The sequence below is a fragment of the Ochotona curzoniae genome, unplaced genomic scaffold (assembly GCF_017591425.1).
Source record: "Ochotona curzoniae isolate NIBS_2020 unplaced genomic scaffold, NIBS_Ocur_1.0 contig_46, whole genome shotgun sequence".
NCBI lineage: Eukaryota > Metazoa > Chordata > Mammalia > Lagomorpha > Ochotonidae > Ochotona > Ochotona curzoniae.
This window is the reverse complement of record NW_024466340.1, coordinates 6,373,879-6,401,203: the sequence shown is the minus strand read 5'-3', so window position 1 is coordinate 6,401,203 and position 27,325 is coordinate 6,373,879. Positions and strand designations below refer to the sequence as shown.

General features: G+C 47.3%; 1 protein-coding gene across 1 annotated transcript in view; it reads right to left on the bottom strand.

The window, feature by feature from the left end:
• Window positions 1-507: 507 nt before the first annotated feature.
• Window positions 508-27,325, bottom strand: part of KNTC1 (kinetochore associated 1) — a 58,386-nt gene continuing 31,568 nt past the window's right edge. Inside the window, exons 37-63 of the mRNA XM_040987077.1 lie at window positions 25,978-26,034; window positions 25,371-25,534; window positions 24,290-24,394; window positions 23,771-23,899; window positions 22,770-22,886; window positions 21,938-22,047; window positions 19,285-19,492; window positions 18,942-19,031; window positions 18,158-18,329; window positions 18,015-18,073; window positions 17,703-17,919; window positions 16,324-16,397; window positions 15,642-15,852; window positions 15,071-15,180; window positions 14,166-14,212; window positions 11,819-11,897; window positions 10,183-10,301; window positions 9,698-9,833; window positions 8,529-8,624; window positions 8,113-8,169; window positions 6,630-6,684; window positions 6,481-6,544; window positions 6,047-6,176; window positions 5,004-5,093; window positions 3,118-3,263; window positions 2,029-2,119; window positions 508-1,305 (exon numbers count right to left, since the gene is read on the bottom strand). Coding sequence (XP_040843011.1) covers window positions 1,285-1,305; window positions 2,029-2,119; window positions 3,118-3,263; window positions 5,004-5,093; window positions 6,047-6,176; window positions 6,481-6,544; window positions 6,630-6,684; window positions 8,113-8,169; window positions 8,529-8,624; window positions 9,698-9,833; window positions 10,183-10,301; window positions 11,819-11,897; window positions 14,166-14,212; window positions 15,071-15,180; window positions 15,642-15,852; window positions 16,324-16,397; window positions 17,703-17,919; window positions 18,015-18,073; window positions 18,158-18,329; window positions 18,942-19,031; window positions 19,285-19,492; window positions 21,938-22,047; window positions 22,770-22,886; window positions 23,771-23,899; window positions 24,290-24,394; window positions 25,371-25,534; window positions 25,978-26,034 — 2,954 coding nt within the window. The 3' untranslated portion in view covers window positions 508-1,284. The remainder of the gene's footprint in view (window positions 1,306-2,028; window positions 2,120-3,117; window positions 3,264-5,003; window positions 5,094-6,046; window positions 6,177-6,480; window positions 6,545-6,629; window positions 6,685-8,112; window positions 8,170-8,528; window positions 8,625-9,697; window positions 9,834-10,182; window positions 10,302-11,818; window positions 11,898-14,165; window positions 14,213-15,070; window positions 15,181-15,641; window positions 15,853-16,323; window positions 16,398-17,702; window positions 17,920-18,014; window positions 18,074-18,157; window positions 18,330-18,941; window positions 19,032-19,284; window positions 19,493-21,937; window positions 22,048-22,769; window positions 22,887-23,770; window positions 23,900-24,289; window positions 24,395-25,370; window positions 25,535-25,977; window positions 26,035-27,325) is intronic.

The window sequence follows — 27,325 nt, the reverse complement described above, 5'->3', positions numbered from 1 at the left end:
TCTGGTGCCCCCACCTGATCCCTTTGCTGCTTGCCTGTTTATGCCCCAGAACACAATCTGGCTCTAGTTGCCGTGGCAGCCTCCTAACCGCTTTCTTCATGCTCAGCCACATGAACACCCAAGAAACACGGGCAATACAGTGAGCTGCTGTGGCCACCCTGTGGCCAGGAAGCAGCCAGCTTCCATCTGCACTCCTGAAGCACCTGGACAGAGTGAGACGGCCGGCCGGTGTGGGGGGGCGGCAGCTCACACCTGGTGCAACAAAGCCAGTGCCATCTCAGAAGGATCCGGACCACTCAACACACACCCTCCCGGGGCCCTGGGATATCTGTGGACCATCTCCGCTCCCTGGTGCTGACGGGATTTGACAGCAAGCTGAACCAGATTCAAATCCAGACCCATTTTACTCCCAAACCCACATGCGCGATCATCACGCTGCAATGAGTTTTCTCTACAACAAATATCTTTTTCAACTGGTAAAGCAAAAGCACGCTAGTTACAGTCATACCACGTAGGTTTATTCAAGATGCCATTGACAGTAGGGCAGAATCACGGTGGGCTCAAGGTCATGGCCAGCTTTCAGCTCCGCTCACTCGTGGTCTGCCTCCTGGACGCCTGGGCCCTCACAACCCACACACACTGCCAGGTGCCTTCCTGTTCCTGTCTGTCACCGCTTGGCGACAGCAGCGACAGTGCAGAGCTGGGCAAGGAGCAGAGCTTCTTCCCGGGGCTGTGCTGGTCAGTGGCAGCAGTGGCTGAGGGCTGCCTAGGTGGCATGGCAGCAGCAGAGTGGCTGTGCGTCCGGCGGGGACGGGGGCAGCTCTGACTGCTTCACAGCAAACACAGGCTCGGGCCTTGCCCTGGGCGGCCGGCGCTCCGCCTCCCTCGGGCTTCTCTGCTCTTCTCAACACCTGTAGCCAGTCCCTAGCTCAGCTCAGCTGTCCAGGGTAGTCTCTATGTTTCCATTTGATAAACTCTGTACTCAGACCATGTAACTATTTACAATCTCATTAAAAAGTGAACTTTCTTATTTTTACATACAGAATAAACAGGACTTAGGCAGCTGGCTTTTTGGGGGCAGGGGTCAGGGAGTGAATTGTGCCCTGGGTTTGTTTCCAGGGAAAACAGTCCACAGATGACGTCACGGACAGCCAGAATGCTAACCCAGACAGGACTCTGCTCACACGAGTGTTCACAGTGACACGGGGTGTTAACACACAGATTGCACAACATGAAAATGCTTCAACGCAGTTGGACTCCAAACTTCTGGTCCTCCTTGGATCACTACAATCCACCAAGAAACATCTAAATGAGAAGAGACGGGGGCATGTTTTGTGAACATCTCTGAGTTTCAGACACCGAGCTGCAGATGCGCCTGTCACAACGGCGTCCCACAGACAGCTGCTGGGCAGCTCTGGCAGGTGACCAGAGCGACACAGACGAGTTTCAAGGGCCACAGCTCTGTCTCCCGAACACAACCAGCCTCCAGCACTGAGCGCAGCGACTGCAGGACGCTGGAGGCTTCTCGGGGGAGGAAACAGACCAGCGCCCGTGGGCTTCAAGCCTGCCAGACCACGCTCAGAGTGAAAATGCACTCTACCCTTGAAGTCTGCAGGAGGAGCAAGCTACGTGTATAAACGTGTAAAACTGAAGCAGGAAGTCAGCTAGGCTAACGGGCCGTGCCGTGCCCCGGTGGGCTGCCCCTCACGCTGCACTGCTGCTTCTCTGCAGTGAGCATGCGCGCTGCACGAGTTAAACAGAGGAAATGGAAGCGGCAAGCACCCAAGCGTGACAGCAACAAGGACCCTTTAAAACTTGATTTTTCATTTGTTTCATGATTAAAAAGCAAACAAGAACAAAAAAATAAACAGACTAACAACAAGCACCCTTCACACTGCAGGAAAGCACCCGAGAGCTCAGCCTGGAGCCCCACCTGCCTCAAGACCCTCGAGCACAGAGGCCGAGATCAAACCCACGCAGCCGCACGTGCGCGGACGGAAGGCGAGCGGCGCCAGGTCAGAGCCTTACCTTCACCGCCTCGCAAGGATCCGCGGCTGCCGGAACAGGCTTCCCACAATGCTTTGAGTACTCAGTGATCACGGCTGCTGCTTCATCCAGACTATGGGATCCAACAGGAGAGAGGCGTGAGGCAATGTGTGGGGGCGACAGATGTGTGCTCTGTCAACTGCAGTGATGACTCCCCAGGGCTACACGCACCTACCAAATCTGGGGGCCTGGTGCGGTAGCCTAGTGGCTAAAGTTCTCACCTTGCATACACCAGGATCCCATAGGACACCAGTTCTAATCCTGGCAGCCCCACTTTCCAGCCAGTTCCTTGCTTGTGGCCTGGGAAAGCAGTCAAGAACAGCCCAAAGCCTTAGAACCCTGCACCCACATGGGAGACCCAGAAGAAATTCCTGGCTCCTGGCTTTGGATTGGCTCAGCATCGGTCGTTGCGGCCACTTGGGGAGTGAATCATCGGATGTAAGATATTTCCTTCAGTCTCTCCTACTCTTTGTATATATTTGACTTTGCAATAAAAATAAATAAATTAAAAAAAAAAAAAAAGATCTACCAAATCTGGGCCTGGTGTGGTAGCCTGGTTGCTAACTAAAGTCCTTGCCTTGCATGCGTCAGGATCCCATACGGATGTTGGTTCGTGTCCCGGTGGCTCTGCTTCCCATCCAGCTCCCTGCCAGTGGCCTTGAAAAACAGCCAAGGATGGCCCAAAGCCTTGGGACCCTGCACCCGCGTGGGAGACCTGGAAGAGGCTCCTGGCTCCTGGCTTTGGATTGGCTCAGCTCCAGCCTGTTTCTCCCTCTTCCCTTGCACTCTGAACCCACTCCCAGCTCTGTCCCAAGAAGCTGATCTAAACTTGTGGGTGCCAGAACGCTGTTAAAAAACCAAGCTTGGTGAAAACCATATGATATATGGAGCCCTGGGTGCTCTGAGCAGGTAGGTGTCTGAGGGGCAGAGCTGCCCCCAGTGTGGGCTGCCAGGAAAGCGCGCTGGACGGCGCCCCGGGGCGGAGTGGCCATCGCACGCACCCAGCGCTGCTGTCTTCCTGTAAAGGCGCACTCCCAGAAGCTGCCGCTGTGTTCTCCGTAACTAACTTACCTGGCTTCGTGTGCCAAGTAGTCCACCAGCTCTGTGATGCTGCCAGCACTCATCATATGTCCTTTCAACACTTGGAAGTATTTTGTTTTTGCCAAAAGCCCAAACTCCTTCTTATTTATGATGTTATTCAGGATCAGACTTCTAACCTGCAGAAGAATGATGTGTGAAAAAGCAGGCTCCATTCCGGCCCCGCAATCAGTGGTGAAGTATTTTATCAAGACTGGCACTGTGTTGTGCCCAAGTCTCCCCTGGGGTGGGCTGGGCTTGAGGCGGCTTGGGCTCACCGGGGTTCACAGTAAACAATAAACCGTTATGAAGCACTTTGGAACGTTTTTAAAAAGCGATTTGCTTATTTATTTGAAAGCCAGAGCCACAGAGAGGAAGACAGACAGAGGTCTTCCGCTTGTAGGTTAATGCCCAGCTGGCTGCAGCCGCGGGCCAGGCCAGCCCGCAGCAGGGCCTCCTCCCAGTCTCCCAGGTGCCCAACTTCTCATAGGGAAGAAGGTCTGTTTACAATCTCAAGCACTTAATGTGACAAATTTTCCACTGACCACAGTAATAAACAAGTCGCTCAGCCAGGGTCCCTGTCTGTTTTTTTAAACAGCATTGAGGTCTCAAAAACAAAAAACAAACGAAAAACACAATTTTTTTGTAGCAACAGAGATAGAAGTGTCAAGTGATTACCTTTTTTTTAAGATTTGTTTTTAATTTGAAAGTCAGATATACGGAGAGGAGGAGAGACAGAGAGGAAGATCTTCCATCTGTTGATTTACTCCCTAAGCAGCCACAACAGTCAGAGCTGAGCCGATCTGAAGCCAGGAGCTTGGAGCCTGCTCCTGTTCTCCCATGTGGATGCAGGGTCCCAAGGCTTTGGGCCATCCTTGACTGCTTTCCCAGGCCACAAGCAGGGAGCTGGATGAGAAGCGGGGCTGCTGGGATTAGAACCAGCATTCATAAGGGATCTTGGCACGTGCAAAGTGAGAACTTAAGCTGTTAGGCTATGGCACTGGGACCCAAGTGATTACCATTTAAAAAAAAAATTTATGTCTAATCTTTTTTAAACCCTACATTTCTGATGTATAGGTCTAATTCATTTACCATATTTTTTAGGAAGAGAAATTTCCAGGTCCACAGAAATTGAGACTTAGTCCAAGGTCATAAAGAAGTCCAAGACTGAAATGAATACTGACATTTGGTTCACTGTTGTTTCCACTCTAATATCACAGCTGCTGAGTGACTGCCTTTTAACATCAAGTCTTTTGATGGGGCCAGTGTTTTGATGTAGTGGGCAAAGCTGCTGCCTGCAGTGCCAGCATCCCATAAGGCCACAGGCCTGAGTCCTGGCTGCTCTCCGCTGGACAGCAGCAGCAGACGGCTCAAGCGCTCAGGCCCTAGAGCCACATGGAAGACCCGGTAGAGGCTCCTGGCCCTGGCTTTGGCCTCGTCCGACCCTGCTTACTGCGGCCATATGGGGATTGAAGCGGCAGATGGAAGACCTCTGCCCCCAACCCTTCTAATCTTGCCTTTCAAATAAATAAAAACTAAAAAAAAATCTTTTATGACAAAAAAAGAGATGAGAGGTGGGTGTTTGGCTCAGTGGTGATGACGCGTCTGGGACACCTGCACCCCATATTTATTAAGAGTACCTGGCCGGCTCCCGGCTCCTTCAGCTCGGGCCCCGCCTCAGTAATGCACGCCCTGCAAGGCGGCATGTGGCGGCTGACGTGGTTGGGGCCCTGTCACCCACACCGAGTCCCTGGCTCCTGGCTTCAGCTGTCCTGGGCACTGGGGAGCAGACTGGCAGACTGGAGATGTGCTTTTCTACCTCTCCATAAAAATACAGAGAGCGAGAAATATAGAAAGAGAGAGAGGAAGCTGCCTCTTACCTGCTGGGAGAATCCGGCTAACTGGCCAGTGCTCATATGTTCCTCTAACTGCTGTAAGATGACCTGAGGATCGCAGGAGCCCAGAAAGTTCTAGAGAAAAAAATCAAGTATTAATTAGTACTAATACCTCTGTCATGGCTAGAAAGCTTTCATTTTAAAATTTGAACAAAGAATTTCTAATATAGGAAACAATACTGAATAAGTAAAAATTACTAAAACAAAAGGGAAAAGTATTTTACAGCCACTCATTCCAACCGTAAAAGCTGCTTATGAGGCACTCTGTCACACTGGGTGGCAAAATGAACCTATTTATATACTGAACTGATAAAAAGCGAAAAGCAACATGGGTGACTTTATGAATAATCAAAAAGAGAAAAAAAATTCTAAGGCAAGCAAAGACGGCTTTGAAAAATGCAAGTAATGCATCAGATAAGCAATACGCAGCTCCGTGGACACAGATCCCACATGTGGCCCATCCACCTGCCGGGACACAGCCAGGCATCTCAAAATGCCCTGTCCTGTTTTTCCTGTGGTGTGAGGAATGTTAAAATGCCCTCTCTTGTTTTTCCTGTAGTGTAAGGAATTCTATTTAGCCATTTGTGAAAGCTCTGCCCTCAGAATGTCCCTGGCTGTTTCTGTCTGGCCCGACACCTCGGACCTGACTCTCCTCCTCCTCCTTACAGCTCCCACACCCACCGGCCACGACGGGCTGCCTTCCTCACTAGCTCCCATCTCAGGACCACCCATCCTTCCACTCAAACGCAGTGGCTTCCCTGTGCTTACCTCTCCCTGTCCCCTCGCCCTGCCGAGCACACTCACGGGGTCAGGAGCAGTAGGTCTGACCTCCTCCTGCCTAGGCCTTGACCACCTCACTTCATGCTGCTAAGGAAATCAACTGCTCCCCACCAGGGACGAAGATGCTCTAAATCCCTCCGAGCCACCGCTCCGCTGGACCTTCATCCACTTTCCTTCCCTGACACAAACTCTCTGCCCCACTCATTCTTTACGAAAACGCAATGCTTGAGGAGCATCGTGCAAGGTACCTTGATTTGCTGGTTTCTTTTTTCTGAGTGAGGCATGAGCATGAGACAAGCTAACGCAAAAGCCGGAAGCTCTAACTGGACATACTGCCTGGCGACGCCCATCATGTCGAGATCATCTGAAACTGGACATCTTTGAGAACGCACATTCATTAGTTAACAATGTCACGGTCACTGCACGATACAGGCTGCGAATCTCTTACCCCGAATGCTTGAGACCAGAAACACTTCAGAATATTTCACACACATACTGACACTATTTTGGGCATGGGACCCAACTATAAATATGAAAGCATTTATGTCTCACACACTGCTTAGACACAGGGCTGGCAGGTGATGCTACTCAATGCTCTTCACCTCACTGTTCTGTGATACACTACTTACTAATGATATCTCCCAGGAAGGAGTTTCACGACCCACACTTTCTCTTTACTTACTCCAGGATGGCAACGAGACTGTCGCAGCAATCGGACAGCTGACCAGGTCTCAGCGGGCAAGAGGCTGAAGATTAAAACAACAACAATGATGTAGACACACACTCGGCCATGAAACGTGCCTGCCAGCGTTTCGGAGGGCAGAAAGGTACCTGAAAGTAGTGGGAGCTGTATCACGTGCTGCCACGCCTTGCTGAAGTAGGGAACCTGCAGAAACAAGTTTGTTAAAGGACTCAAACATGGGATGTTACAGAGTCTTTCCCTTTTGTCAGAAAACTGTACACCGAAAGCTTATGTTCTGGCTGCTAATAAAAGTCATACTGGTATCCCGTATGTGAGATTATTCAGATTCCAGGGTAACCTCTCTGTGACCCTCCTACTCAAGACCTCATTATTAAATATCTGCTGCCTCATTATTGCTCCATGTGGCAAGAAGTATCAGAACCCAATTCATGAAATAAAATCAATCCTGGCTCATTCCGTGCCAGGGCCCAGGAAAGTGGAAGGAGCCAAGGAAGGGCAAGAACATTGACAAGCAAAGAACCTCCCTCGATGGCTCAGGAACTTCTGATAATATTTCAGTCTATATTATACAGAGTAAGTAAGAACTTCATGAGATGAAAGGCTTAACACACAAGATTCAACTATCTCACTTCTGGGCATACCTAAAAGAGAAAGAGAATCAAAGGGTCGCAGGAGACCATGGGCAGCATGCTGTCCCCCACCGAGAAAGCAAAACACCCAGAAGTCCTTGAACTCGTGGCAGGAAGTCAAGCCGCAGTTACCCACACGATGGAACAGCACTCGGCAGGAAGAGGCAAAGGTCTGACAGAGGCCACAACGGGGCACCTGCCGAGTGTGAGAGGCAGACACCTACGGTCAAACATCATGGGACTCCACTGACAGGAGACAGCCAGGACGTACAAAGCCACAGACGGAAGCAGATTAGCAGTGGTGGAGGGCTGGAGGACGTGGGCTTCTTTTGTGTGGGGGAAGGGGAGGTATTCTGGGGTTAGAGAATAGTAGGGACACTAAAAGTCACCAAATTTAAGACTCTAAAACAGTGAATTCTCCATGTGAATTCTCTCTCTATTAAATAGCGACCCAGTGCCCCGATACGGGCTAGCCTCGGACACCAATGTCGGGAACGTGGCGCTTTGTCCAGGATGTGACTGCATGCACGCACCCATACGTGCGTTCACACATGCTTAAAGAGAGGGCAGAAAAGCTCTAGAATATACAGCAAACTGTAAACAATGGTTCCAAGAATGGATCATAGGTTATTTTTTGCACAAATCCTTTTAAGTTAGTGACTATGTGGGGCATAGTTTGTGAAATTCAAACATCAGTATGACCTTGAACTTTACATGAGGGCACCGTGTTACATGTCCTTTGGATAAACTCCACTGTGACAAATGTCAGTGGAGCCCAAGTGCTCTGAGCTGCACATGAAGATATTACTCGTGAGTTCTCGGGAGCCACGTCCGCCATGAGGCCACACGCAAGTGAGGACCCCAGACAACCCAGTGGCAGTGAGTACGCCCCTCCTAGGGAGCCCACTGCCTCCTCTAGTGTGGTGTGAGGCCAGTGAGCCTATCAATTAAAGCAATCAAAATTACCTAGAAATCTTCATACCTGCCATAAAGAATGAACACTACAAATGGCTGTTAAAACTTTCCTTAGGTAGGGAATCTGCAAGAGAACAAAAACAAATAAATAAAAATGAAAGATTACCAAAAGAGAACATTTCAACAGGAGTCGCTGGGTTCTTAGTCTCAAAAAGAAAGGGCCAAGCAACTTTGCCTTCCACAGGAACTGCCAGAGAAGTTCATTCTCAAGTCCCCCCATCCCCCAAATCTGGGAACCTTCCATGTGTTTCTGCTTTAATTTTGCCTTTTCTTTGGCCTGACACTCAATTCCTGGGTTTGGCCATGAACTCACAAGGCAGGGGGCGCGTCTTCAGCGCCTTCTGTTCAGGAACGAGGAGCACCTTTACACAGGGGTTGCTGTGTAAAAGCCTGAACGCGTCTTTGTCGTGGGCGCAGACTCACCATGCTGAAACCCAGGAGCTTCTGCAGGAGTCCATTCCAAAGCTGTAGGTCGTAGACTTTGTATTCTAAACACAGCTCAGCCACCAGCCTCACTGCCTGCAGACCCCCAAAAGGGAAAAGAAAGTAACCCTGCCTCAAGACATCAGTAAAACAGACCACTGTTGGAAAAGGAAGAGCAGCTCAGTACAAAATAAACATACAGCTGTTAATGTCCATTGCCCAATTTCAACAGAGGCCTCATCTTTTTTACTGTCTTATCTGATCGATAGTGAGAAAGACAAGAGCCCGTGCTCTCATCAGCTGACACTCCGAAGTGTCGGGCTGGGCCAGGGGAAGCCAGCAGTGGGTAACTCAACCCAGGACTCCCACGTGGGTGGCAGCCCTCTATCACTGAGCCAGAACTGCAGCCTTCCGGGTGCACAACAGCAGGACTCAGGAGCTGGAGGCTGCGACTGATATGGGACATGGGCCAAATGCCTACCATAGCTCGCTCTCTTTTTAGGTTGATGTTATTATTATTATTTTTTACACTGGAAAGGCAGATATACAGAGAGAAGGAAATACAGAAAGATCTTCTGTTCACTGGTTCATTCCCCAATGGCCACAATGGCCAGAGCTGAGCTGATCTGAAGGCAGGAGTCAGGAGCCTCTTCTGGGTCTCCCACATGGGTACAGTGTCCTAAGGTTTTGGACCATCCTTGACAGCTTTCTCAGGCTACAAGCAGGAAGCTGGATGGGAAGTGGAGCAGCCGAGACACGAATTGGAGCCCATATGGGGCTCCTGGTACATGCAGGGTGAGGGTTCAGCCACTAGACTATCATGCCAGACCTAGCTCTCATCTTTACATGAAAGAAAGAAAAATTCTTCTTGCTGGCATAAACTCAAGTAACAGCTGAGACATCTGAGGCAACAGGCAAGGCTCAAACCTGTGTGCTGTGAGCTCAACTGCACCGAAACTCCTGTGGAGAGCAGGAAGGGATGACACGAGTGCTTTCCCTTGTGGGCAGGGATGACCTCAGCCATGGGCATTCGGAAAGAGGCCGACTTTCAGGTCACATCCATCCACAAGCCAAGATGGAAAGCACTTGGAGCAGAACGGCTGTACAGGGCAGAGTCCTGGGAGCCGGAGTGAACACAGCGGATCCCACGCAGGGACCAGTACACGTACCATGGCCTCGTGGCTGTGGTTCTTCCACAGGCCCTTGATCATTCCTTCCTTGGGACTGTTGCAGAATAACTCATATGTGATGGGGATGTTCAACATCTCAAAGGATGCCAGGAAGGTTATACATTTCAAATAGGATCTGTAAAACAGAGCACTGTCTAAGAAGCATTCTTTGTCACCTGCCACTTTCACATCTAAAATAAAAGCCATTGTACAGAAAGTCAAGGGCAGTTTGTTTTTAAATGTCTAATCTAAGCTTGCAAACATATTCGCTGGATGTAACATAAATAGGAATCAATTTGTGCAAGAGGAAGAAAACATTTTGCTTCTGAACGTCTCTCTGAAATGCTGGACACAAGCTGTTCCAAAGGCCCATCTCTCCTTTGCCAAGACGTCAAGGACACGCGAGGCACAACTATACCAACATTCTAGGCCAGTTCTAAACAGTGATCTGGCTCCTGCTTGGTAATACAATGAATTCTACTCACTTCACTTCTTCAATGGGCTTTTTGAAGAGGGATTCTACAGTTTCTTTGTCAGCCAGATGGAGGAGACATTGAAGAGCTCGGGTTCGGTGGGCGAAGGTTAACTGGCGTGCCGTCAATATCTGGAAAATCACACAAGGTCAGGGTCGCACACCTGCGTGTGCCAGCTGGGACATGAACAGAAGCAGCACATGCTTATCCACACACACGCTCGCAGCTGTTCACAAACCCAGACCAGAGTCAACCCCGTGCCCGTAGGATACAGCCTTGGGGCCTCACAGGTGGTCCACGGATCTTGAAAGGGTGTTCCGAGACACTTTCAAAGGAAGATCAAATTATTTTCCTGGTTCTATCAAAATGTCATGTGCCTGTGATTCCATGCTGATGTATGCACTGTGGTGCAACAGCAGAGGTGGGACATTCGCTGGCGGAATCCACACAGGGCCCGGCTGCCGTCACGGCCACGGCAAGCACACACAGGATTGAGAAACCAGTGACATCATGTCATACTGCGCTTGATGAAGCAAACACAACTTTACTGAAAGTCGATTGTTAGGCATATGCATGAGCACTTTAAAAAGGTCTTGGCAAGGCAGAACTAGAGTGTGCAATTTTTCTTAATATTCAGGTTTCACAAACTTTATGTGGGCCCCTCATCTTCATGATTTTTCAGTTTTTGCACTGAAATAAGCTTGTCTTTTATTCTATTTTTCATGAAGTTTTAGAAGTACCCTTGTATATCCCATTACTGCAAATTCACCTTTTGAATAACTGTTAATTAAGACATATTCATTATGAAAGAATCTTGACTTAATTTGAACTGTAATACTACAACTAGGTGGAGGAATCCACCAAGGGGGAGGGTACGGGGAGGGGATGGGAGAATCCTATGAATCTGTGTCACATAATGCAACGTAACTAATAAAAAAATAAATAAATAAAACATTCATTAATACTGTCAGGCAAACTGACGCACACATAAGCATCCTGTAGTATTGCTTTCAACGGAAAGCGCTTACCAAGGGAAACTGCGCTAACTAGCCATCTGTGCTGGACCGGGTTTCTCACTTTAAGAAGGGAAAGAAAGCCAGACTACATGGAGGGCAAGCAGAGGGATTTTTTTCCCTTCCTGCCAGGAACTTCACCAGCATTCCAGGCCTCTCCTTCGCCCCCAAAAGCACTGCTCTTCAGGCTCCTCACCCTTCCCTCTGTCCCTCTGTAAGGACATTTCTCGGCATAATTGTGCCAAGGCCAGACAGGCTGTGTCGCCCTCAGGGGAAAAGCTACTAGGAATTTAGTGGCTGAGGAGGAACAGACAGCAGATCCTGCAGGGCCCTGAGGCCAAGGTGCAGACTTCTCTCACCTTGCTTCGGTCCTTGGGCACCAGGAGTGTCAACAGACCAGGGAGTTAATCATCTGGAAGCCAGCCTGCCTGCGGCAGTTGCCAACAGGCACACAGTTCAGGCACTAAAGCACACGCCACAGCAGCCAGCGGTGACTGGGGCAGGTGGATGCCACAGACCCGGTGTTCCAAGTGTGTGAGCGAGCGCTGGCAGAAATCAAGCACGGCAAATACACAGGGGGAACATGTTCAGCTGAGATGCACATGGTGGGTATGTATCAAGGTTACAGAACTCACCGTTGTAGCTGACGTAGCAAGCACAAACAGCATTCTTGAACTATAATCTAATGAACGGGACTGGAGGAGATACACAACTCTGGGGGAAACAAAATGTTAAGTCACCTTCATGTTTAAAATTTGGAGAGAACTCACCCAAACAGCAGCCCTGTGCTTCTGTCCACAGTCCAAGGCACTGAACAGCCCAAATGTGACCCGAGGACGCGAGGCCAGCCACAGCCCTGCTTCCCTCAAGGATGCTTCCCCATCAAGAGAACACGCCAGGCTTCGCCTCTGCATGTGTCAAACAGTCAGCAGAGGCTTAAGTTTTCCAGACTTAAGAAACTGAACCGCAATGCATACTGAATGCTGCATATAGAAAATTGAACTGTTTCAGCATCTGGGCCCTTGGCCGGTGGGTCTGTCTGTAGACACAGCACGGGAACCAGGACAACTAGAGGAGAGGCAGGCGAGCATTCCAGAGGGAAAGGGAGAATGTTCACAGACAGAATGTGCATAGACTGTGCTTTAGGGTTTCTGGTTTCCTCGCTCTGATTCAGCCATATATCGCAGCAGCTACATCTGGCTTGAACCAAAGCACATCTGCTCTCAGGAATACATAGTGCGGACTGGCGCTGTGGAGCAGCAGCTTTAGTTGCTGCCTGAGGCGCTGACACCACATGTGAGCACTGCCCGAGCTCCCTGCTCAGGTTCCTGGGGAAGCAGTGGAAGACGGCCCGAGTGCTTGGGCCTCCCCGCTCATGGGGAGAGCAGCTGGGTCTTGGGCTGCTGACTGTGGCCTAGCCATCATGCGATAAACTGGCACGAGGATGATGTCCCTTTAGGGTGTGTCTTTCTCTCTCCCTCTCTAACTTTTCCTTTCAAATAAATAAAACAAATCTTTAAAATAAACAAACACAACAGTAGGAAAGGACGAGGTGGACGGTGGGGTACAGAGAACCACTGGCTGAATGGTCAGGCCAGTTCTGCCTGGGTTTATCTGCACATCTCTTCTCATGATTACACTTCCAGTGCTGAGGTACAATACAGGCCTCATGGGACACCTGACCTACTCTTAGTCTAGGTCAGAAATGCCAAAAAGCTGGCACATGTGGGGCCATTCCCTCGCCCATGCCTACGTCAGCCATCACCGCAGACTGTTACACTTTCTGACTTGGTCCGGCATTCTTCCCAAGATGGCTGACTGTGACCCGTTAGACATGGCTGTGGGATGAAACTGACATTCCTTCCCGCTCTTTGTCTCCACTTAGAAGGACAAGAACAATCAGGTGGCCCTAATCTGAACGCCCACAGTTTCCCAGGTTGAGAGAACTTGTAGGGCCTTGGGCCCAAAGTCCCAGTGGATACAGTTCTCTTTGCTTGACATGTACTCCCTGCTACAGGTATTGCGGGTGTCGAAGAGGCCTGCCCAAAGCCTCTTATTGGGCAATGAAATATGGTGGTCCCCTTCCTGGTGGGTTGTAACTGTTTTGGCTTCTGCATGTCAGCGAGGGGGAGTCAGGAGCAGCCTGAGCATTAGCCAATGCCAAAGAGTGCACAGCTTGGTGAGTGTGGGGAAGAAACACTAGGTGTACTAAGGGAAGCTAGTGGAGCCTTCTTAGTGACCATGTGCGCATGTCTAGTTCCATGTCAATTCCATGGCCACCATGCAACATTAACACGTCCAATCAAGAATGTGTATATAGGGCCCAGCACACTAGTGTAGCGGTTAAGGTCCTCACCTTGAACAAGCCGGGATCCCATATGGGTGCCGGTTCTAATCCCGGCCGCCCCATTTCCCATCCAGCACCCTGCTTGTGGCCTGGGAAAGTAGTCAAGCACGGCCCAAAGCTTTGGTACCCTGCACCCGCATGGGAGACCAGGAAGAGGCTCCTGGCTTCAGACTGGCTCAGCTCTGGCCTGCTGCAGTCACTTGGGGAGTGAATCATCGGACGGAAGATCTTCCTCTCTGTCTCTCCTCTCTGTATATCTGCCTTTCCAATAAAAATAAATCTTAAAAAAAAAATTGTGTATAACCATATGTAGGAGACAAAGAAGCTAATAACATACATATGCAAATGCCCCGCTTTGTTCAGGCCAGTCTTAGGCCACTGTAACAGCAGCAATGATAACTGCTCCCTGTTGAAGGCCTTGGGGTTTTATCTCTCAGCTCACGATCCTGGAACCCTCCATGGAGAGTTTAGAAATTTGGGGTCTTGGCTGTCTCTACTCACAGCTAAATAAGGAAGACTTGATTCCAATCCCAACCACACCAATGAAGTCTAAAAGACAACCCTCTGCGAAATGTATGGATGACTCATGCTGGGCATCAAGAGATAGATCAGTGTTAAGTAAAGGCAAAGAGTACCTTCGGAGTGCTTCATCTTCCTGAAGTTCAAATAATTGCAACGGCGTCTTCAGGGGGAAAAAAAAAAGTCAACCACTAAAGAAAGCTTACAATCATACAAATTTTCACCTTATGAAAATCTGTTAGATGAAATATTCAGTATAGAAAATCATGTTGAGGGCCTGGCACGATAGTGTAGCAGTTAAAGTCCTCAACTTGAATGCACTGGGATCGCATATGGGCACATGTTCTAATCCCAGCAGCTCCGCTTCCCATCCAGCTCTCTGTTTGAGGCCTGGGAAAGCAGTTAAGGATGGCCCAGAGCCTTGGGACCCTGAACCCACGTGGGAGACCCCGAAGACGCTCCTGGCTCCTGGCTTTGGATTATCTCAACTCCAGCCATTGTAGCCACTTGGGGAGTGTCTGTCCTTTTTAGAAATCTGCCTTTCCATGGGGGAAAAAAAAGTAAGCCAGCAAATCCCAATTTTTCAGTGGGCATGACACACACAAACTATAATCAATTGTCCAAAAAAGTACTACAGCTGCACATATCATGAAAGAGCAATGAGGCAAAGCAGAATACTAAAAATTAGTGGATACTGACATAAGGTATATAGATTCTTTTATACTACTCATAAAATTTTCTTCATGTTTTAAAATATTTCAACATAAAAACTTAATCACAGGTAGCCAAATTGAGAAGCAGGCTACTTTCTCTACACAAAAGGCTCTGAAGCCAGCGAGTAGCAAAGAAGTTGGAGAAACGATCTTCAGACAGGAAGGTCTAGCACTCATCAACATCCGGCAGGTAACAGAAGTACCTGGGGAGCACAGTCCCGCTCAGCAGTGTGCTGGGTCAGGGTGCACCAGGTGGCACCGGGTAGCACTGACATCTGGGATCTGAAACGAGGCCCTGGGGCACTTACCTCCCCCGGCGCAGCTGAAGGGCACAGCCATTTCTCCAACAACATGCCCCAGATTTTCTCCAAATTAATTTCATTGACTTCAGCAATTTCCTTAGCTGCTGCGTGAATATCTAGAGAAAATCAAGATGGAGAATTAAGAACTGAAAAGGATCCGGTTTTCAATAGGAGATAACCAAGACTAGCTGTGGGGTGGGCTCTGGCCCAGTGCTTAGGACAGCTGCATCTTGGTGCGCAGGGCCTGGGTCGCAAGCCTCGCTCTGGCTCGCGTTAGCAGGCTCTGGGTCCTGCTCACATGGACCCAGGGAGGCAGCACTGGTGGCTCCAGGAAAGGGGCTTCTGCCACGCAGGTCAGAGACGTGCATTCAGTTCTGGCTCCTCTGGACTGGGGGATTCTAGGAATCGAACCAGCAGATTGGAGACCTCTCTGCTTCTCTGCCCACCTCTAAAGCAGAGGTTACCACAACAAAAATGATTGTTCCTTTTGGACAAAAACAAACAAACAAACAAACAAAAAACCCAACAACCAACCAACCAAACAAACAAACAAAAAACCCAAGCATTTTGCCCTCACCGGGGTAACTGCCGCCAGCTGAGTTCTGAATTCTCTGGTTTATGCTCGGATGTTCATAGAGACTGACGATGAGGGATGCTGGCTTCCCTATGGCTCGTAAGTATTCCGCAGTGTCCAACCTGTGGGCTATGAGCACGGCTTCTGTGCCCGACCGCCGGAACTGGACGTTAAGCTTCTTCAACAAAGCCTGGGCCTTTTCACGTGTTTCATCCTGTTAAAAATCATCAATAAAACGTTCCGTTCTAGAACCCCATGCAGGCTACGCACCTCCTTAGGACCCAGGCTCCCCTGCTCAGCTCTGTTCCTGGGCATCTACACAGAAGGTCAGTCTTAGCTCCCCCTAGGCACGAGCAGAGACGAGGAAGATACCACTCACCCACAACTTGATGAGAAAGTGGCTGGGCCACCTTCTGGGCCCGCCTCCTACATCAGAGTGCTAGAACTGACTGCCACCTATTCCATACAAGTCAGCATCCTGCTGACATGTCTGGGAAGAGGCAGATAATGGCTTTAAGTACCTGGGAGGCCCAGAGCGTGTTCCTGTTTGCTTCAGCCTGGCCCAGTCTTGACTGTGGAGGGCACTTGGGCTGTCGTTCTGCCCAACCAATAAAAATAATTTGAAGAACCCAAAAAATTAAAAAAAAAGGAGAAGAGAGCCTTGAGCCTGCCAGTTCAGACACACCTGAGGAGGGATGTTCTGTAGCCATCGCTCAGCGAGGTACAGGCAGAACTTCAGACTGGACATCTTGAAGGGACCTGAAAGGAAAAAGAGTAGCAAAGAAATCTCAGTCCTCAAGACAACATGTGCTAGACAATGAACAGGCCTTTATAATACTGCGATTTACTGATTCTGAAAAACAGAATGACAGAGACAGAGAAACATCTTCATCCTCTGGTTCACTCCACAAACACCTGCACTAGTTCAAGCCTGCTGCTCCACTTCCCGTCCACAAGCAGAGACATGGACAGTAAAGGTAGCACCCAGGGCTCATACTGGTGCCCTTTTGAGATGCTGGCGCTCACAGGTGGAAGATAAGCTTGTATGCCAGCATGCCAGTCCCTTAATCCAGTTTCTGACTAATGAGGATTAATTGTTTTCCAACTTAAGTCACAACAAGAATGTGGCAAGTGTTCATGTTTGTGTGCTTGGCGAGAATATCAGGTCACTGTTGGAAGTCTGATCAGACATGAGGAAGAACCAATCTGTCTCTATTCCTACCAACAAACTGGAGGTTCAAGTAAGGATCTTGCCCGACACACCAGCAGCAGGTCCTGTTTACTTCACAGGAGTTCTGGAATGTTCAACAGTGTCACAGGTGAAGAGAGACAGCAGAGGCATTTTCAGAGTAGCAACCTACTTCTTAAAACAAAGAAAGAGGGTGCCCAATGCGATGGCTTAACAGCGAAATCCTCCATTGCAAACACTGGGATCCCATAGGGGGCAAGGTTCGTGTCCATCTGCTCCACTTCCCACCCAGCTCCTTGCTTATGGTCTGGAAAAACAGTAGACAATGGCCCAAAGCCTTGGGACCCTGGGTCCACATGGGAGACCCAGAAGACCCTGGTTTTGGATTGGCTCAGTTCTGGCCGTTGCAGTCAACTGAGAAGTGAACCAGTGGATTAAGACCTTTTTCTTTCTATTTCTCCTTCTCCCCATAAATCTGATCTGCCTTTCCAATAAAAAGAAATACATCTTAAAAAGATAAAAAATAGGAAAGAGGGGCCAGCACTGTGACATAATGGATTAAGTCACCACCTGCCCAGCTGGCATCCAGAGGGTGCAGCAGTTGAAGTCCCAGCTGCTCCGCTCCTGATCCAGCTCCCTGCTAATGGTCCTGGGAAATCAGGGGAGGATGGCCTAAATGCTTGGGCCCATGCAATCACATGGGAGAATCAGAGTCGGCTCCTTGTTTCACGCTGGTACAGCAGTAGCCACTGCAGCCATTTAGGATGTGAACCACTAGATGGAAGATTTCTCTGTCTACAATTCTGCTTTCAAATAAATAGATCCTTTATTTTTCTTGCTATGATTTCAGGAAACAACACAGGGCCAGTTCCTACCTTCTGGGATTTCCTGGGTGAGAGCGAAGGCGATGGCGACGGCCCACTCTGGGTTGACTATGGACAGGAGGTAGGACTCGATGGTCTGTGTGATGCGGGCTACCTCTTTGCTGATCAGTGTGGACGGCTTAGCTTGTGTGAACTTAAGCAGCTTTGGCTTCAGGTTTTTCTCAAATACGTGTTTCGCCGTAGACACGTACAGAGTGTCCAGAGAGAACTGACAATGAAAGGAAAGGCGAGGTTTGACATGACAGGAGCTAGGAGTCCCCAGCCAGGGTTGGGATTAACTGCAGGTCAGTCTGAGCCCATTACCTTCATTAATTTACAGATGAGTAGCAGTGTGGGAAAGGACTCCTCGCTGAGCTCTGTGGCTAGAAATGAAACACAGTTGGGTTTGCTTAGGGAAAAGAAACTTCAGCTACCCAGTAAAATTCCTAGAAAGTTAATGAACATACAGAGAATCTTCCAGAAGTCTTGGGCTGTGCCAAATAATATCAGATGAAAAGGCAGCCTTGTGTGGGCAGCTGGTGGCAAAGTTATGACATGATCCAACATATACTGATATTCCAAGTCCACGGGAGGAGAAATTCTTTTGTATGACTCTAAATGTTTCAGAAGACTCAATGCCTATATTAAAATAAAACGGTATTTTCTGTTAATAATATCCCAATCCCAAAAGCTTCTACATTGTCTAGATCTACACCACCATCGATTTCCATTCCTGACAGGGTCTTACTTTCAAAAGATAATAATCAAAATCTTTTTTAGTTTTCCTGTAATGCCATTCTTCCAAGACATAGTGTATATGATTGTTTAAAAATATACCAACACCAGCAGCAGTCAGAGCCGTTGGCTACCAGTCAGGCACACACTTCAGAAGCACCCGATTTCATTTTAAATACAGAGGATGTAGGTCTAAAATTAACTCTCAGTATCTCTCAGCCCCATTTTGTATTATTTATTTAGGGGCTGTTAATGCTGCCAAAATTCTTCATAATTACTCCATGATTAACTTCATACTCATTAAAAGACTTAAATCCCATCAATACAGCAAAACAGGATAAGGATAAATGCTGAAATATGTATGCATGACAATCTACTCCTTTTAGGGAAAATCTTCTAAAATAAAGTGCAGTGTTTAAGGAGACTTCACAGAATAAGCTAGAAAGATACTCAACAGCATCACCACTCAAATAAAAGCAGAAAGGTGAGTTAAAATATTGAATGCATTTTTCATACCTGATTAATATTAATATTGGTTATCTTTTCATCAGCTCTTTCTATAACTTTCAGGACAACTTCAATCATTTCATAGTCATAGGGATCCAACTGTTTTAAAAAATAACAAAAGTTGGTAAAATATTGCCACATGGATTCAGTTTTATTCAATAACTTATAACAGTATAGTTTACAATAAATCTTAGTGAAAGAAGCCAACCAGAACTGTTAACTGTTTGAAAATTAAAGTTCACAAAAACCTGATAGGACTTCCATATCCACTGTGTTACCAGAGATTCTAGAATTCACCATGCTTGGAGGGACGAAGAGATGGCCTGGCACACGCTGCTCAGCAATCACCCACCTTGTATAGGATGCTGCTAAGACTGATGACCAGGTCTTTCGTGCTTGTCAGCAAAGGAACCATCTCGGTGGCTTTGGCCAGGAGCCTGGAGTGCTGGTGCCTCAGGAGCTCCATGCTCTCATCCCCCTGGCCTTGGCTGACGCTCGTGTTGTGGAGGAGAGTTTCAATGAAGAGCTGGAGAGCTGCGTCACAGTCCAGTTGGAATGTGCTGGAAATTGCAGCCACAACTCAGTCCCGCATACATTAAACTGCACATGCTTTCTGACAGAACCCCCGGGAACTTGTCTCCATCCCACCTGGTCTCATCAGACAAACTTCCTATCATTAAAGCTCATGAACAGCTTTAGAAATCAGACACTAATTGGTGGGAGTGTAAATTAGTGAGGTAATGGAGAAACGTCAACAAAGTCGAAAACATGTATTTCCTTTACTATACCATCTCCATTTTTATGAATTTGATGTTAATAGAGAAAGACACGCATGGAGGGATTCTACCGACTGCAATGAAAAACTGGCAACAACCCGACCATCCACCAACAGGGAGTCGATCAAGTAACTCATCCACGCGAAGCACAGCACAGTTAACAGGTAGGAGGAAGAGCTACATTTGCTCATCTTGAAAGAGATACCACTAAGTGGTACGCAAGGCACGATTCTGTACAAAGGGCAGGACATCCCATGCAAAGGGAAAAGACAAGGTCAACTGCCTTTTTTTTTTTATATATTAATTACGCTGCATTATATGACACAGATTCATAGGCTCTGGGATTCTCCCATCCCCTCCCCGTGCCCTCCCCCTTGGTGGATTCCTCCACCTAGCTGCAGCATTACAGTTCAAATTAAGTCAAGATTCTTTCGTAAGGTCAACTGCTTTTAACAGTGCTTATCCCTCAACCTGCAATCACGTAGATCTAGATGTGAACACACTCTGCTGAGTCAGAAAGAAATAACAAAAGACTGAAAAATCAAGAGTCTGATTAGTACAAAGTAATAGTTGAAACGCCCTTGTACCAGAACTTTAATTTCTGTTCAGAATCACCAATAGATCAAGAAAAGCCTTAAGAACCACCAGGTTAAAGTCATTCTCTGATGTTCTAAACATCAGCTAAATTTATTTAAGGCAGAAGATTAGGACCCTACAAACACAAGTCACCAAAGCCACGTGAGCGGAAGGCATCTGACAGGAACTGGATAGTGTTATGGGCGCTGTACCACAAAGCAACATGTAACGAGCAGCCAGGATCATTACAGATCAATGTAGAATCAATATGCAGAACCAAAAATCAATAAAGACGACGGAGTGCATGCACTGACCATCATCTGTGCAGCAGTCACACAGTGGCTGTAAGTCAGCACTGCCTGCAGCTGGGGGTACCCAGAGCCTTGCAGGCTCAGCGTGTGCAATCAGGCTCATTCTCCACTCCTCACCGTCTATATGAAGAACAGGGCATCTTGTAGCCACAGGAAATATACTAAGCAGCTTCACTATAAACAATTCAGGTTCCATTAACCTGTCACAATTTGGGACAGGGCTATGGCTCCTTAACATTTTTTTTTTTTTTTAGATTTATTTATTTTGATTGGAAAGGAAGAGTTATGGAGAGGTGAGAGAGAAATGTCTTCCATCCGCTGGTTACTCCCTAAATGGCCACAACAGCTGCAGCTGAGCCGATCTGAAATCAGGAACCAAGAGGTGCTTCTGGGTCTCCCATGTGGGTGCAGGGTCCCAAGGCTTTGGCTCGTCCTCCACTGCTTTCCCAGTCCATAAGCAGGGAGCTGGATGGGAAGAGGAACAGCTGGGACATGAATTAGCACCCAGATACTATTCTGGCACTTGCAGGTAGAGGATTAGCCTGTTGAACCATTCTGTTGGCCTCTCCCTTAACATTTCTGGAGCAATTACATTTTATTTTATTTTATCTTTCAAGGCAGTCACAATTCGACCTTGAGTGGTCTTGACACATGGATGTTCCCTTCTATCAGCTGTCAATGATATGTATAAAAAAAATGTAAAAAAACAAATTATGTGATATGAGAACACTTTGAAACCAATAATATGCAAGCAAGCACGTGCTTATATTAGAGAAATATTTGGGGCTGGTTCTGTGGCTTAGCACGTTAAGCCTCAGGCTGCATTGCCTGCCTCCTTTATGGGTACCAGTTCATGTTCTGGCTACTTCCAGTACAGGTGATACAGCTGGGGGAGCAGCAGCAGATGGTTCAAGTCCTTTAGTCCTTCCATCCATGTGCCAGACCCAAAAGAAGCTCTAGGCTCCTGGTTACAGACTGACTCACCTACAACCATTGTAGCCATTTGGGGACAGAATCTGTTGATGGAAGACCTTTCTGTCTCTCCTTTCTCTGTAACTCTGTCTTTCAAGTAAAAACAAACAAATCTTTCCCTGTTTTTTTTTTTAACCCAGAAACTTTAATCCCTAATGAAGGATCCTAGGTGATTTGTATCTGGGTAAAACGAAAACAGTGCATAAAAAGGAAGAGCCTGACAGAATTCAACCTGGCTTTGGATTTACGAAGTTTTGGGGTGAGCAAAGGAAGCTATCAGAGGGCCACACGTAAGCATGTTTTTGAGCGTTCTTACAGTAAAACTGTGTTGAGCTCACAGCAAAAATACCATTCAAGCGTCAAGACTTACCTGCAATATTCCAGAATGAGGCTTGTGTCCATATCTATGTTCTTCACAAGTGCTTTAATGAGGTCTTTCTTAGTGAGGAAATGTTGCCTGAAAACTGGCTGAAAAGAAATCTAGAAACACAAGAAACAAAACAAAATAATGTTCTCCATTGGATCAGAAAAATGGACCAGGCTTTTTACCATTAGCTTTTTGGATAAGGAAACTTTTATGGCTCCTCCAACTTCTTCTGTGCCTTGCTATCCTCCCCAACCCAACAGTAACTCTGAGGTCAGAGGTGAACACTCCTCCTGGCTGCCTCACAGGGCAAGGCTGGCAAGGTCAGCGGGAGACCAGCCTGTGGACCAGGAAAAGGCTGCACAGCACCTGCCCCTCATCAGAAGTCAACTGTCTACTACAAATAGAGGTTTGCAAAGCAGAGGTCTGCTTGTTTACTCTTTGGCAAAGTCAGATACAATGGCTGTTTATCCTTTCTTGCTCAGGGTTCTCAAAGCAAGATATACCTGTGTATATAGCTGTGTATACGTCTTAATATCTTCTTTGCCCAATAAAATCAGCAGAAAACAAAAGGTACGAGGCTAAAGGCTAGCATAAATGGCAGCTGATACCAAATCAGACTCCCATAAATTCACAAGCAAAGCTAATTAAAATGTCAAGGCCCTTTGAATTTCCTTTAAAAATACGGAAACAAGGCAAAAGGTCCTTACTCTTGCACCGACATGCACACCTGGCATGACCACAACGAAGACAGTTCTCACGTTCTCTCTGGAAACATGAGACCTGTGTGCACATTTCCTGAAGGGATGAACACCGCAGCAACACCAGGAATACTCACACCAAGTCTCCCAAGGCGGATGCCCCACCGGGCGTCGGTGCAGAGCTCATGGAACTTCAGCTCCATTTCAACCTCGCGATAGAGACTGGCTAGCTGAGAGCCCACCAGAGAGATTGCCTTAGAAAAAATTAAAATATGATTAAAGTTCTACTGCAGATAGAATATGTGATCCCAACATCTTTTACATATAGCCCAATAATAAACAGATTTTCCTTGTTTTAACTATTAAACAATCATGACTTCCTACGCAGTATTTAGGTAAGTCAGTTTTTTTCTATCATGCCATAAATTGAGTCTGGCTTTTCTTCATAAGAAATATCATTTATCCTGCAGGCAGTGTCCCACAAAAGATAAATTTTAAAACAGGTAACAAAGGAAACCTTGTATCCTTTAAACTTGCTCTAAAAAGAACAAGCTCTTTGGTCTTGGTCTGCACACCCACTGGTAAGCACAATACTTGAGGTTTGAAGAATTCAGATTCTTTAAGATTTATTTATTTTTATTGGAAAGTCAGATATATAGAGAGGAAGAAAGACAGAGGAAGATTTTCTGTCCTCTGATTCACTCCCCAAGCAACTGCAACAGCTGGAGCTGAGCCAATCCGAAACCAGGAGCTTCATTCCGGGTCTCTTGCAGGGGTACAGGGTCCTAAGGCTTTGGGCCATCTTCAAATGCCTTCCCAGGCCACAAGCAGAAAGCTGGATGGGAAGCACGCTGCCAGGATACGAACCAATATCCATATGGGATCCTAGCACATGCAAGGCAATGACTTCAGCCACTAGGCTATTGTGCTAGGCTATTACACCAGGCCCAAGACTTCAGATTTTAAAAAATAAAAACACCTTCATTCCCCGAGTCAAGCAATGCTATGACTTGTGTACACACCCACTAGTCATAGGCATTTCTGATCATCAACCAAGATGAAGTTGTGACGCCAACTTCATTTTGTCCCCTAAATCTAACAGTTCAGGAACTGTGAGCGAGTACTTCCTATGGCATACCAAAATTTTATCGTAATTCTGCCAAGCTTTATCTATCAGCTTCCAGAGACTTCCAAACACATCTTTTTGGGGCAGAAGAGTGCAGTAACCCAGGGCCAGGCCAAGGTCGACAACACGACAGTTAAATACCTGTGGGAAGACGGATAAAGAGCAAATTCTGAATAAATGAAACAGAATCAAGCACTTCAAGCCCTACTAATCACCAAACTAAATTATAGACACCAAGAAGGCCATAGCAGCTAGCTCAAGGCTGGCCAAGACCTGGAACTCAACCCGGGTCTCCAAGGTGGCTGGCAGGGACTGCTACCTTCCGGAGTGGGAGCAAGCAGGAAGCTGGAAGTAGAAGCAGAGGGAGCCGGAACCAGGCTCTGTGACCCACAACGCGGGCCTCCCCACTGGAGCCTGCTGGCAGGCCCAATGCCTGCTCCTGGAAGCATAAGCTATTCAATCCCTGGCAGTGCTGACTGAGGTAAAAAGCAAAAAAGAAGAAAAACAGGTTTACCAAGAACAAAAACTTACTTTGTGTAGAAGAGTCGCAGCATTTCCTCTGATGAACATCACGGATTTTTCTTTTAATTCTGTAACAGTATGCTTTGATTGAACTAAGGCGGTCTCTCCAAACAGCTTTTAGAAAAGAACAAAACAATCATCAGGTCGGCCTCTATTACATCATTCTAACTTTTATCAACTATTTTCATTTGAAGATTTCTTTTTTTGTTTGCAAGTCAGAATTGTAGAGAGGGGGAGAGAGAGAGAGAGAGAGAGAGCTCCCACTAGTTCACTTCCTCGGTGGCCACCGCCAGAGCTGGGCCAGGCTGAAGTTGGCAGCCGGGAGCTTCACCGGTTCATGCAGCTCTCCCATGTGGGTGTTTGGGCCCAAGGCACCTGAGCCATATGCCACGGGTGCTGCTGGTCATTAGGGAACCAGACTGGAACCAGAGTGGCAAGGCACCCACATGCTGGCATCCTATGCAATTGCTTTATCAACTATACCGTAAAGTTGGCCCTGACTTTTATCACCCATTAAGGAGTTCTGAAAATTCATTATTATATGCAAAAAAAAAAAGTATTATCATTAAGTTAAAGAGAAAGATTGGCTGGAGGACTAGGGGAGGGGGAAAAGGAACTTTCACGTCCCTCGGGTGAGACGCTGGTGGCTGGCGGCACACTGAGAACACGTGCACTTTATGTGAACAATTCCTCAGTAAAGAGGACGGAAGCAAAAAACACTGACACCACGTCAGGGCAGACGACACCGAGGCGACCTCTCTGAGCCAGCTTCAGACACAGGGTGCTAAGTGATAACGTTTGTATTCAATCAAGTTTTCAGAGATGCTGTATGCAAATAACTATAATAATAAACTATACAAAGTACAAGTAAACAGCTATGCTTGAACTAAGTAGTCTAGTCAAAATCGCACTGAGCTTGGAGTACAAAGGCAGGCTAGCGGGCCGAAGGAGACTCTTCCTCCCTCACTGAACTGGAGTTTGCACACCGCAGGGCTGCTGCCAGCGCCGTGACCCATGACGCTTCTCAAGTCCGACAGCTGAGCATCTCCTTGCTGGTGAGCCAAATGACAGCTTGTTCTCAAAACGATACCTTTTCACTCAGACCGACATCCATGAAGTTTGACACCGAGTGCTGAAGACAGGTGCCAAAGGAAACGACCACAAATCTCAAGGCCAGCTCCCACTGGCTGGACTCTCGCAGGTTCTGAAGCAGAGCAGAGATGGAGTTGACCACAGGTGACATACAGCTGCCTCCTGTGAGGGGACAGCAGGGATGTATCTGAGTCAAAGGGTTTTAAATTTGTTCAAATTCAAAAAAAATTACATTATCAGAAACAATTTTCAGAGACAACCTGTGGAAATTGCAGGCCAGGGATGGAATTCCCTCTCCGAGTCAGCTAGGGAGACACTCAATGCGAGCATTGATTTCAACCAGAAACGAACCATGACCACTAGACAGTGACACATTGACTGCAATTAGCGTATTTAAACTAAAATGGAAGAGACCACTCCCATACTTAGAGATGTAAAATTCATGAAGATTTATGAAAGTGAACAGTACCAAACCACATAATCCTCTGAGCTTCTGAAAGAAAAAATGTACTAGCAATCACCAAATAAAATTCATTCAGAATTCCAAGGAATTTTTGGATTTATAAACTCTCCATATAATGCAACACAGTTGTGATTACAAATACCTTCTCTAACGGAGCAGTACGGTAAGCTTATGGAATCCAAAGGATGCCTCCTTCCCTCTATGAAAAAAGAATAACAAATTAGTTAACAATAAACAAAATAACTCTTACAAAGTATGTATCCTTAGCTATTTAGAGCATGAACTAGGGACAGGCACCGGGATGCAGCCGCTTAAATCAACAACTGCAACATCAGCATCTCCTACGGGAAGGCCATTTGAAGCCCAGCCACTCCACTTCCAAGGCAACTTCTACTAAGGTGCCTGGGAAAGCAGCAGAGGATGACCCAAGTACGTGGGCTTCTGCCACCCACAGAGGAGACCCAGATGGAGTTCCAGGCTCCTGCCTTTGGCCCAGCCCAGCTCCTCGGTCATGGATGCTTCAGCCATCATGAAGCCACCTGGGGAGTGCATCAGTGAATACAAATTTTTTCTCTCTCCTCCCCCTTCTCTCTGTCACTTTTTCAAATAATAAATGGCCTGGGCCCGGCGCGGTGGCCTAGTGGCTAAAGTCCTCGCCTTGAACACGCCAGGATCCCATATGAGTGCCAGTTCTAATCCCAGCAGTCCCGCTTCCCATCCAGCTCCCTGCTTGTAGCCTGGGAAAGCAGTCGAGGACAGGCCAAAGCCTTGGGACCCTGCACCCACGTGGGAGACCCAGAAGAGCTCCTGGCTTCAGATCAGTGCAATACTGGCTATTGTGGTCTCTTGGAAAGTGAATAATCCGATGGAAGATTTTTGTCTCTCTTCCTCTCTGTATATCTGACTTTGCAATAAAAATAAATAAATCTTTAAAATAATAATAATAATAATAAATGTTAGAAAAATGAAGTTTAGGCTATTATTAAGTAATGTACTAAAGCAAACTGCTGCTTTAAGAAACACTAAAAAATCCACACAGCGGGCAGAGAAGCGAGGGGAAGGTGAATGTCTACAGCTTTGTAAGTGTGCCCAGGTTCCTCGCTGCATGTCTCTTGGGATAACTTATATTGTTGGGGACACTGGGACATATGCCTTCAGCCTAACGGACTTAAGGGTGATGACCAACTTGCTCCTCTTGGCGTTACATTTGGCTGGATTGCGACTGCCTGAACTGCCACATGGACTTGTAATTTGTTATTTCTAGCATGCTCTATTATCACCAAGCTTGGTTAATAAAAACTCCTTAATAAACCTTAAAAAAATCCACACAGAAAAATATAAATAATATAAAACTATGGAAAAAGTTCCACAAACTGAATGTAGCAGTACCAAGAACAAGAAACAGAACGCCGGGGTTCAGGCCATCATACAGTAAGTAAAGCCACTGCCCTGTCACACCAGCATTCCATAACGGCACTGGTTCACTTCCA